We start from the raw sequence: 13,164 nt of genomic DNA on the forward strand, positions 1-13,164 counted from the left end.
TTTATAATCGTGTTGACCTTTATAAAGTCCCAGCGCAGCAAGTGTATAACGGGGGAAGAAGGAGAATAAACATCTTTCCAAGAAGTCACTAGGCACTTGCCCCGTAAGGAGGAGGTATTTTATCGCTGAAAGTTAAGGCACATTCAAAAGCATTAAAGGAGCTATTTCTGCCTTTAACCATTCTTTTCAAGGACGGTTGTATCTAGAGAAAAAGGATAAAAAACAAATGACCTGATATTTTTCCTTATTAAAGACTTTTTTGGCCACACCTCCTCTACTTCCAATCCATCAAAGTGCGAGAGGAAAAATACCTTGGAAGAGAGCAGGGCTGCTTGTTTGTGTAATCAGTCCTTTATCTTTCTAACTTATTTTTCAATTTAAGTTCTAAGGACACTATATTTCCATGCTGGTGTTCTCTGGACAAGTTACTACGGACACCTGTTTCATTTCATAACAAGCGGAGGTAATTAGGGCAACATTCACACACTTGGGGCCCAAGCGTCCCTGCCACGTCTAGGACAGCTGCTGGGCCAGAGCTAATGCTATGGTTCTATCCCTACCTCAGATTCCAAGTCAAGGATGCAGCACTCAACATAAAACTCTTCAGAGCTACTGAGAACCTGACTTTAGCTTTTAACTTTGCCTCAGATATTTAAACTTGTATGACAATCATTTTCACACAATCAGAAAAAAAGAATAGTACAATGAATAACTATACACTTACCAACTTGATCTGATACTTGTTAACACTTCACCGTATAGGCTTCACATACATATTTTGTGGAACCATTTCAAAGTAAGCTGTACACGCCCAGTCACTTTACCCCTCAACCTCCCAGCATACCTCACCAAAGAATTAGGGCATTGTCTTTCCTAGACACAACATCATTATCACACCTAACACAATTAATTCCCTAATATCTAATTCTCACTCCTTATTCAAATTGTCCCAAATGTCTCCCATAGCTGTTTTTTTCTAACCAGGATTTGATCAAGGATCCCACATTGCCATTTGGGTTTTATGCCTCTTAAGGGTATCTTTTAATGCAGAAAAGTTCTTCTCCATCCCTTTGTTTATAACATTGACTTTTTGAGGCAAGGAATCTGATTTCTAAAAATAAAATCAGTCAATTTACTAATATGTAAAAGATATGTATGTCAGATCAGAAACTCACATCTCCCTGGCCAACACGTCTGCTCCCTGTAAAATCAGTCAATTTACTAATATATAAAAAAAATGTATGTCAGATCAGAAACCCACATCTCCCTAGCCAACACGTTTGCTCCCTGTAACCAAATTATAGGAATTAAAATCGTCAAGAGGTTGCCTTGGTGACAATAGAATTGGAACAAAGGAAATAAATTCTATAGTTCAGATATTTTTAAAGATAAAAAGCTTTGATATGCGGGTGGGACCATCTTCTTTTTTCCACATGTTGTTTAACCAAACTCTGTGTGTGTGTCTGTGTGTGTGTGTGTGTGTGTATGTGTTTATAGTTTACATCTTTAAATAGTTCCAATTTAAATGCAAGATAGAAATTGTTTAAAAATTCTCAAGTGTAAGATTTGGAAAGTTGTGGTTTTTTTCCCACTTCCAAAGGATAATGAGTTTGCAGTAATTATGCTTTATGGTCAAAAATTTGCACTTTACCCCCTAGCGGGACACATTAAATTTAAGTTCTCCATGAAAATAAAAAAAAAAAATTGCACTTTCTCTTCCTTTATTGTCTTCAATGTGTAAAACAACTAAAATGTCACAATACGAGTCACTATAACTGACTGAAATACTAAAAAGTAAAAAGACCACAGAATCATAGCATTTTAAAATATTAGCCCCATTTTACCTGAGAAGAAAACTGAGGCAGAGAGCTACACGGCTGTGGTAGCATAGCCAGCGAGTGGTAGAACAGGATTCATGTTGAGTGGCCCGAGTCTACACTTCTTTTGCTGCACAACCTCTATGGTGAGCTGCCTTATCCAGAGTCAAAGAGCCAGTTAGTGGGGAACTGGGCTGATATCCGGATACCCCATTCCCAGACTGGTCGTTCTCAGTGTACTCCAGGGTATTTAGCCCAGCTATTTGGGATGCAAGAGGCTGTCGTGTCTTCTCCCCTACTATTTTGGAAACGCTAGTGTTTTAATGCCTTTATTTTTCTCTATTATTCATAGCCTCTGTAACTGCCTTTGTACCCACACACCAAAAAAGGCCCAATAAAAAGTTTCTTGGAGATGCCTACACCAGATTCAAGGCTGTCACACTTTCTTTAGAAAAATTACAGAGAGCGCTTTTCCTGATGCTAAAAAGTTATATATGCTCACAATTCCATTCTGCTAAGGTCCCTGAAGACTCATTCCCATTTTACAGATGAAGAAAGTGAAGAAGGGTCATTTGCCTTGTGCCAAGACAGTGACTGCACATCAGGGTCCAACAGCAGCAGGCCTCCAGCCCCGCGTGGCACGGGAAGTGCAGTGGAACCCAGCCTAGGCTCTCCAGCCATGACCATGACCCTCCTTCCCCTGCCCAGGGGCAAGATATTCCCCGAGCACACTTCTCTGGATGGTTTCTTAAAAATGACAGACCCTTTTTTTCCTTTTTCCTTTGTTCGTTACAAAGTCCATTTTCACAGCCAGATGTGTTTTGTGCTGTTAGTTGATGACTCTCTTCTCTGGCTACCCGATGTGTTTGCCTGACTTCCCTCACCAACTGGTGCATTCCTGCAACTAATGAAGTGGGCTCAGCTGCCTTATCAGCATCTATCTGGAACTTCCCATCAAGAGAGAAGCAGTCTTAGAGGTTAGTGATGGCAGTGGTCCACGGAAAGCCCTAGACACAGACAGGTCAGGCTGCTTTCTCCCTACACCGGCAGTCATGACTTTGGCATGTGCTCCTAAAACCAGGGCTCAACACACTTCCACTGATGCTACGGATCCTCCCCCCTCAGAGCAAACTTCAGTCGTTAAACTAACAGGAAAATCTAAAGGGGATGTTTCTACAAAGCCATTTCAAAAAGAAAGGAGACTTACTTCTTTTAATTGAACAAGTGGCACCATCTAACCTTCAGAGTGGAAACATCTTCTGCAAGCGTTTGAGCAAAGGGAGGGGGGAACGTTAGAAGTACCTCAGTTTCTCGGCAACACTGAAGTCCAGGTATTCATCCAGAAAGCTGTTTGCAATCCCCACGGTGCTTAGGACAGTCAACAAGGCCAAAACCCCCAGACTCAACCGGAAGCCAGTGATCCTGCAGGCGGATGTGAGAGAGAGAGAGGTGATAAATAAACTGGGCTACAGGGATGAAGCTGGGGAGCCTGGGGCAGAACTCTCATTGTGGACACTGCCCAGAACTTCCATGTTTTTGCCAGTTGAAAATTTTGATTCATCAGATAAATTAAAGAGGATGCCTAGCCACAGAGGTCAAGTGGCTCCTTTTGAACACTCAAGGGATTATCAAGGCTGGGAGGGATTATTTCCTTGGTAAATTTGGGAGACAGTGCAAAATATTTGCAAGGACTTAAAGTGTGGTGATCAAAAGAGTGCACACTTAGTGTACAGTTTTATCCTTGCAATTTCCTGTCTCACACCTAGTTGTGGAGGACCTGATGAGACTTGGCCTCAGGCAACGTAGATCACTTCTGCCGTCATAGCCATCAGTGCTGTATTACTCTCAGGAACAGGAATCTAATATATAGACTCCATCCTGCTACTTTTTGTCTAAACACACAATTCTTGGGTGTTCCTTACCTTTTTTTTAGCAGCTTCTGAGTATCCCCAGAAATACTGGTGATGGACATATATGTACACCAGACTTAGACAAGTATCAAAAAACTGTAGAGAAAAAAAAAAAGAAAAGACACAGAACATGATGGCAGCCTCTCAAAACGCGGTGTGAAAATTGACAACAGTCACAGAACGTGTATCTGACAAAAGACTTGTGTGCAGAGCTCTGGCAATTCAATAAGGAAAGAGAAACAACTTAATGTTTTTAATGGGCAAAATATTTGAATAGAAAAGTCACATAGCAAGATAAACAAATGTACCAATACACACATGAAAATTTTTTCAACATTATTCAACATCATTCAATATCAGCAAAACTGCAATTTAAAACCACAACGAGGTGACACCATTTGCACACCCACCAGAAGGGCGAAATTTTAAATAGACTGAAGCATAAAATATTGGGGGTGTTGGAATCTCATACATTATTGGTGGGAATGCAAAATGATACAGCCGCTTCGGGAAAAGTTCTGGTAGTGTCTTATAAAACTAAACATTACTTTCTGACCCAGCAATTCCTTCCTTTCCTGTGTATTTACCCAAGAGAAATGAAAGCACATGTCCATAAAAAGACTTGTACAGAATGGTCACTGCAGCTTTATTCATAATAGCCAAACACCGAGAACAGCCTGGAAATCTATCCACAGGAGAATGGATAACCAAACTGTGATAACCATACAACAGACACCCACTGGCGAGGAAAAGAAACAGACAACTTGGTGAAATAAACAGCATGGTGAATCTCAAAAATATTTTGCTGAGTGAATGAAGCATTATACAAGAGTACATACTATGATTCCAATTATAGAAATTTCTAGAATGGACAAAACTAAACTGATTTTAAAAATGCAGAGCATTGTCTACCTCTGAAAGGTACTGGGAAGGACCTGAGGAAACTTTCTGAGTGGTTGTCACGTTCCATATCTTGATAGGGATTTGAGTGACACAGGTGTATACACTTGTCAAAACTCATCGGATGGTACACTTAAGATCTGTGCATTTCACTAAATACAAATTTTACCTAAAAGAAAGGTAAAATGTGGGGTTGTATTCTGCCATCCAGTCCAATGAAAACTCTCAATATCTTCCCTACACTAGGGACCCTCTGTCTTCCTCAGCACTTCACAGATGTAAATTACCAGAGCCCTCTTAGAAACACTAGAAGTCTGTCTGTGGGACTCCGATATGCTGGATAAAATGAAATTCTTTATTTTATTAGGTCATAAACATTTTTTTTGGCTTCTACTATATACCAGGTATTATTCTAAGGATTAGAGTTAGCTGTGAAAAAGATACAAGCTCCCTGCCCTTATGGAGTTTATCATCAAAGACAGACAACAAAGGGGAAAACAAGAAAAATAGACTTGAACGTGCTGTGAAGGAAATGAAGGAGGATGGGCTGCCAGGAACTGGAGGAGGCCGCCTTTAGGAAGGGTCAGGGAAGGCCCCTCTGAGGGGGTGACACTTGTGCTGGGCCCCGAAGGATGAGAACAGGAGGAGAAAGGGTGGAAGGGCCACCTGGCCTCTGAGGAAGGGGAGAGGTTCTGAGCACGCTGCGGTTTAGAAACTCCCTATCTAATCCATTACTCCCAGAAATCCAATGAGAACTGTTCAAGGCAGTTAATAGGCAACCTACTCTGGATAAGAAAGAGTGCAAATTACAACAAGATACCCAAGATATCCTTTGACGCCAGAGTTAGCCTATCTACAGCACAGTGTCCTTTGATGCAAACAGACAGTGCTTACTTTGTATAAAACAACTTCCAGGGTCAGTAGATGTCTGGTTGCGTATCTGCTGTTTAATAGTTGTAAGGACCATAGTCGTCATTAAACTTACCTTGGTTGAAATACCATCCAGCCATCCACAATGTAATCATAAATATTGGGTAAAACTCCACACAGTTTTGTCTGCAGGAAGAAAAGAGGCGGTCAGCCTCATTCAGCCCATCACAGGGAAATCCAAAGGTTCAAATGGCAGAGGCCGAGCCCCATTATCAAAAGGCACTTTTGTTATTAGTTGTGAATGTGGTCTCACCTGACAAGGGCCTGCCGCCTTCATTCTTGCCCGTAAGGGATAAAAATGTAAGTTAGAAAAAAGTTAAGTCATTCTCTAGAGGACATTTTAGCTGAAATTTCTCAGTTGACAGTAAAAATTACAGGAGGGGAGGTGATAGGGTTGCCTTTAAAAACCAGCTAGATTGGGGGTTATTTAAATCGTAGCAATCAAGTGTCAAACCCAAATGAGGCCACGAGAGTTATCAGAAAGAAAAAGGGATTGAATTTCTCCAAATAAGGTAGCTGACGCTAGTCTGAGCTCCCGCGAAAGGGGCGGGCAGAGTTTGGGTAAAGCCCTCAGCTCGCCAAGGATACCCCATTCAAATGGAAAGCAGATGTTTATAGAGTTTCTACATACAGTAGTAGCAGCACTACATCCTTGGAAACTTTTAACAAAAAGTACATGGGTTGTTGGGTCAAATACCGATAAACCCTGCTCTGTACTTGAAAGCTACTTTTCTCCTACACTGGGGAATGTTAAGTTGGACAAACGACTTAACCTCTCTGTACTTCAGTTTCCTCACCTGTAAAGCAGGAATGAATTACAGACATTGCCACAGAGGAAGGTAAATCCTACATATGAGATAATACATGCATGACACTTAAAAACTGTACCTGGGGCTTCCCTGGTGGCGCAGTGGTTGGGAGTCCGCCTGCCGATGGAGGGGACACGGGTTCGTGTCCCAGTCCGGGAGGATCCCATATGCCGCGGAGCGGCTGGGCCCGTGACTCATGGCCACTGAGCCTGCGCGTCCGGAGCCTGTGCTCTGCAACGGAAGAGGCCACAGCAGTGAGAGGCCCGCGTACCACAAGGAAAAAAAAAACAAAAAACTGTACCTGGCACAAAGTAAGTATTCAATAAATATTACCTATAATTATTAGGGTGAACTGTTAATTCTGTGTTCTGTTCCTGCAAATAAATTAGAATTTAGCATATTAGATTTGAAGACAAAATCGCATGTCATACTCATTCTGGATTCCCCCACGTACAGTTTGTTCCAAGTTTTTAAAAAATCACTGAATTAAATTGCAATGACGCCAAAGTTAGCCTATCTGCAGCACAGTGTCCTTGGATGCAAACAGACAGTGCTTATTTTGTGTAAAACAACTTCCAGGGTCAGTAGATGTCTGGTTGTGTATCTGCTGTTTTTAATAGTTGTAAGGACCATAGTCGTCATTAAACTTACCTTAGTTGAAATACCATCCAGCCATCCACAATGTAATCATAAATACTGGGTAAAACTCCACACAGTTTTGTCTGCAGGAAGAAAATAAAGACGTGGGTTATTTTATGAAAAAAACTATAAACCAAAGCAGTGAGTTTTCATCTATAGGTACATGTGTACCCTCTTCTTACAAAAATAATTATAAGAATTAACCTAAAGAGCATAAATGTCCTTACAGGTAAAATCAGTCTTTCAAGGTGGGACTCAAACATTTTTTAAACCTCAGAGCAGGGCTAAGAATCACTCTCCTACATGTAAGTTGCCAGCAATAGAAATGAAGTGTAGCTCTTTTCCAAAAGACAGGCCTGGAGATGGTCCTGATTCCGAGCCTAAAGATCATTCTGTATCTTATCTAAATAACCCAGAAAATAACTCAATTCATATTAAATGGATTTCTTCCCCAGAATTCCCTTGCATCTACTGCCTTCCATTTGAGTTACTCAGCACATTAAAAATGGTTTTTAAATAATTCCCCTAAAGCCTCCTGAAATAAATGAATGAGTGTATTTCATTCCCATTTTATGGAGGAAAAAAAAACTAACGACTGAGAACCCAAGCTGATGGATGCCTTGCAGAGAAACAGAGGTAGTCTGTGTCATCTCCAGATTCCAAAGCTCTGTCCTAATGTCAAGTCAAATAGCTTCTATTCATAGAAGACTTGGATGGAAAATTTGACACTATTTTAAGCGAAAGGGAATGCTTCTCTGGGAACTATAATTAATTCATCTGCACCTAGCAAAAGGAAAAAAGATGAACTATATTCATCTTCCTTCCTGTGCTACACCCCCAAGTGATCTTGGTTAGGTTGGCTGAGCTCTTTCCTGACAATATCACAACCAGAAAAAAAAACTTTAATGTAATTCATAATGAGGTTTTGAGTTGATCCTGGTGGAAGAGTCATAGTCTACAGGATTAGAAATGATCCTACATGCTTCCTTAAGCCGTACAGCTTAAGTATGTAAGGTTATGAGGCAATTGACCCAGAAACAGTTGATTCTGGTTCTTGAAGGCTTGAGTCTTCTAACCCAGGTCACCATGAATGATTCTTCCTTCTTTTCTTCCCTTTTCTTTTTTCTCTTTTCTTTCTTAATGAAAGAAAAGGTGTTTTGTTTTCTTTTCTTTTGTGACCAAGATGGTGACATGGAGGCTCTTAAACTTCCCTCCTCCCACAGATGCACTGAATGTACAGATACACACAGAGCAATTCCCTCGGAAAGAAATCCAGAAGTCAGCTGAATGACTCCTACACATCAGGCGAATAAGAAAATAGCCACACTGGCAGTTCCCTGGTGGCCTAGTGGTTAGGATTCCAGACTTTCACTGTTGTGGCCCAGGTTCAATCTCTGATCAGGGAATTGAGATCCTGCAAGCCGTGTGGCATGGCCAAAAAATAAATAAATAAATAGTAGTCACACTGAAATAAGCAGGAGAGGCTGAGACACACTCTCGTCATAAACACCACCCCTGGCACAGCACAATACATTCAGGAGAAAATCCTCAACCCCCAGCTTCTCCCTGGGGGAGAAGCAAAGGGCTGAGATTGCATATCTAGCACTCCAACTTTTAAGACTTCCACCTGAGAGCTGGGTCCCCAAAACATCTAGTTCTGCAAGCCAGTGGGGCTTGCATCCATGAGACCCACAGGACTATAGCAAACAAAGAAGCAATTGTTAACAGAGCACATGAACACTCAGTACAGCTAAGCCTCCAGGGCTCAGTGCAGAGGGAGCAGGCAAAAACTCCTGTCTCCAGTCTTTCTCTAGAAAGGGTTTGACTGCATACTTCACAAGCTGATGCCTGGAGACCCAGCTTCTAGTTTAGCACATATCCAAGGGCTAGCTAGCTGAGATCCTCTCTGGAGCCCAGGGGAGATCATGGGCACTTCTCTTGCCTACTTCCTTCAGTTTGCTCCACTGATAAAACCAGATTGCCAGCATCTGTCTGGAAGGAGTCTGTACACACATCTGGCAGCCCAGCTTTTGCAGCTTCTCTCTGAGGGACCGGCCTCCAAATCACCTAGCTCTGATAGCCAATGAGGCTGGCACTCACAAGTCTCACAGGACCATAGCAAACAAAGAAGCAATTTTAAACTTTGCAAGCCAGAAGGGAGTGGGAAGATATACTCAAAGCGCTGAAAGAGAAAACTGCCAACGAAGAATACTCTACCCTGCAAAGTTGTCCTTCAAAACTGAAGAGATGAAGAATTTTAGAAACAAAATCTGAAGGAGTTCATCACCACTAGACTTGATATAAGAAATGTTAAAGCAAGGTCTTCAGAGAAAAACAAATACTGTATGATATCACTTACATGTGGAATCTAAAAATTTACAACAAACTAGTGAATATAACAAAAAAAGAAGCAGTCTCAGAGATATAGAGAACAAACTAGTGATTACCAGTGTGGGAGGGGGCAATAGAGGAGTCGGGGAGTGGGAAGTACAAACTACTGGGTGTAAGATAGGCTCAAGGATGTATTGTACAACATGGGGCATATAGCCAATATTCTGTAACAACTGTAAATGGAAAGTAACCTTTGAAATTTTTATTTAAAAATTAATAAAAATACTGACATATGTAAAAAATATAGGTCCTCAAGTTGAAATGAAAGAATGCTAATTACTAATATGAAAATATATGAAAGTATAAAACTCACCAGTAAAGGTAAATATATAATTTAATTCAGAATTCTCTCATATTGCAGTGATGGTGGGTAAGTCACTTACAACTCTAGGATAAAGGTTAAAAGACAAGAGTATTAAAAACAAAACAATAATAATTTATTAATAGCTACACAATATTGAAAATATCAATTTGTGACATCAAAAACATAAAATGGGGAAGGACTGTAAAAATATAGAGCTTTTGAATGCATTCAAAGTTAAGTTGCTATCTGCTTAAGATGGACTGTATAAATATGTTTTATGTAAGCTTCTTGGTAACCACAAAGCAAAAGTTTATAGTAAAAAAAAAAAGTCTATAGTAGATATACAAAAGATAATGAAAAAGGAATCAAAGCATAGCACTATAGAAAATCATCATATCACAAAGGAAGAGAGCAAGAAAGGAACAAAGGAATTACAAAACAGCCAGAAAACAATTAACAAGATGTCAATAGTAAGTTCACACCTATCAATAATGACTTTAAATGTAAATGAACTAAAGTCTCCAATCAAAAAACACACAGTGGCTAAATGGATAAAACAATATAAGACCCAACTATATGCTGCCTAAAAGAGATTCAGATAAAACAGACTTTAAGTCAAACACTTTAACAAGATATAGAGATGGTCATTACATAATGACAAAGGGATCAATTCATCAAGAAGATACGACAAGTTTAAATATTTATGCACCCAACATTAGGGCACCTAAATATATAAAGCAAATATTAACAGATCTGAAGGGAGAAACAGACAGCAATACAATAAGAGTAGGAGACTTCAATACCCCACTTTCAACAATGAATAGACCATCCAGATGGAAAATCAATAAGGAAACATTGGGCTTAAACTACACACTAGACCAGTAGACCTAACAGACATATTCAGAACATTCCAGTTAACAAGAGCAAAACAGACATTTCTTCTCAAGTGCATATGGAATAGGATAGATCAAAAAGTAAATAAACTCAAGAATATTGAAATCATATCAAGCATCTTCTCTGACCACAATTGTATGAAACAAGAAATTAATTACAAGAAGAAAACTGGAAAATTCATATATATGTGGAGATTTAAAAACATGCTCTTGAACACGAGTCAAAGAAAAACATCAAAAGGGAAATCAAAAAATATCTTGAGACAAATGAAAATGGGGACACAATATACAAAAACCTATGGAATACAGCAAAAGCAGTTCTAGAGGGAAGTTTACAGTGACAAATACCTACATTAAGAAAAAAAGAAAGATCTCAAATAAACAATCTAAATTTATATTTCAAGGAACTAGAAAAAGAAGAACAAACTGAGCCCAAACTTAGTAGAAGAAAGGAAAAAGCAAAGGTTAGAGAAAAAATATGAAATAGAGACTAAAAAGACAAAAATCAATGAAACTAAAAACTGATATTTTGAAAAGGTAAGCAAAATTTACAAAACTTTAGCTAGACCAAGAAGAAAAAAAAGAAGACTCAAATAAATAAAATCAGAAATGAAAGAGGAGACATTGCAATTGATCACACAGAAATACTAAGGATCATAAGAAACTATTATGACCAATCATATACCAACAAAGTAGACAACCTAAAAGAAATTGATAAATTCCTAGAAATATACAACCTACAAAGTCTGAAACATGAAGAAATAGAAAATCTGAATTGACCAATTACTAGTAAGGAGATTGAATCAGTAATCAAAAACATCCTGACAAAGAAAAGACCAGGACCACAACTGGTGAGTTCTACCAAATACTGAAACAACAGTTAATAGCATTCCTTCTCAAATCCTTCCAAAAAATACAAGAGGAGAGAACACTTTCAAATTCATTTTGTGAGGCCAGCATTACTGTGATACCAAAGCCAGACAAGGACATTACAAGAAAAGAAAATTATAGGTCAATATCCCTGATGAACATAGATGCAAAAATTCTCAACAAAATTTTAGCAAACTGAATTCAACAATATATTAAAAGGATCATATACCACGACTGAGTAGAAGTCATCCCAGGGATGCGAGGATGATTCAACATACACAAATCAATCAATGTGATACACCACATTGACAAAATGAAGGATAAAAATCACATGACTATCTCAATAGATGCAGAGAATGCATTTGACAAAATTCAACATCCTTGGGCTTCCCTGGTGGCGCAGTGGTTAAGAGTCCGCCTGCTGATGCAGGGGACACGGGTTCGTGCCCCAGTCTGGGAAGATCCCACATGCTGCGGAGCAGCTGGGACCGTGCGCCATGGCCGCTGAGCCTGCGTGTCCGGAGCCTGTGCTCCGCAACGGGAGAGGCCACAACAGTGAGAGGTCTGCGTACCGCAAAAAACAAACAAAAACACAAAACAAAACAAAAATTCAACATCCTTTATGATAAAAACTCTCAATAAACTGCGTATAAAAGGAACACACTTCAACATAATAAAGGCCATGTATGACAAGCCCACAGCTAACATCATACTCAACAATAAAAAGCTGAAAACTTTTCCTCTAAACTCAGGAACAAGACAAGGGTGCCTACTCTCATCACTCCTATTCAACATAGTACTGGAAATCTTAGCAATTAAGCAAGAAAAAGAAATAAAAGGCAACCAAATCAGAAAGGAAAAAGTAAAATTGTCTCTGCAGATGACATTATATATAAAAACCCCTAAAGATTCCACCAAAAAACTGTTAGAACTAATAAGTTCAGTAAAGTTGCAGGATACAAAATCAACACACAGAACTTCCCTGGTGGAGCAGTGGTTAAGAATCCACCTGCCAATGCAGGGAACATGGGTTCGAGCCCTGGTCCAGGAAGATCCCACATGCCGCGAAGCAACTAAGCCTGTGTGCCACACTACTGAACCTGTGCTCTAGAACCCATGAGCCACAACTACTGAGCCCATGTGCCGCAACTACTGAAGCCTGTGTGCCTAGAGCCCGAGCTCCAAAACAAGAGATGCCACCACAATGAGAAGCCTGCGTACCACAACGAAGAGAAGCCCACGCTCACCACAACTAGCGAAAGCCTGCACGCAGCAACGAAGACCCAACAACAAAGACCCAATGCAGCCAAAAATAAATAAATAAATAAATTTTTTAAAAAATCAACATACAAAATCATTTGTGTATGTATACACCAACAACGAACTATCAGAAAGATAAATTAAGAAAACAATCCCATTTACAATTGCATCAAAATGAATAAAATATTTGGGAATAAATTTAATCAGGGAGGTAAAGACCTGTAAACTGAAAACTATAAAACACTGATGAAAGAAATTGAAGAAGACACAAATAAATGAAAAGGTATTCCATGGTCATAAGTTGGAAGCATTAAGATTGTTAAAGTGTCCATAATACTCAAAGCAATCTACAGATTCAATGCAATTCCTATCAAAATTCCAGTGGCATTTTTCACAGAAATAGAAAAAAACTCCTAAATTTCATATGGAACCCAAAAAAGA

At 39.5% G+C, this 13,164-nt stretch overlaps 1 protein-coding gene across 1 annotated transcript in view; it reads right to left on the reverse strand.

Annotated features, from left to right (window-relative positions):
• Positions 1-3,746: 3,746 nt before the first annotated feature.
• MGST2 (microsomal glutathione S-transferase 2) overlaps positions 3,747-13,164 on the reverse strand; it is a gene marked incomplete at its 3' end in the record, with an annotated part of 71,376 nt that continues 61,958 nt past the window's right edge. The window contains 2 exon segments of the mRNA XM_079919673.1: positions 3,747-3,815; positions 3,817-3,823. Of these exon segments, the coding sequence (XP_079775799.1) occupies positions 3,747-3,815; positions 3,817-3,823 (76 nt within the window).

This window comes from Stenella coeruleoalba (genome assembly GCF_951394435.1).
Source record: "Stenella coeruleoalba genome assembly, chromosome: 4".
NCBI lineage: Eukaryota > Metazoa > Chordata > Mammalia > Artiodactyla > Delphinidae > Stenella > Stenella coeruleoalba.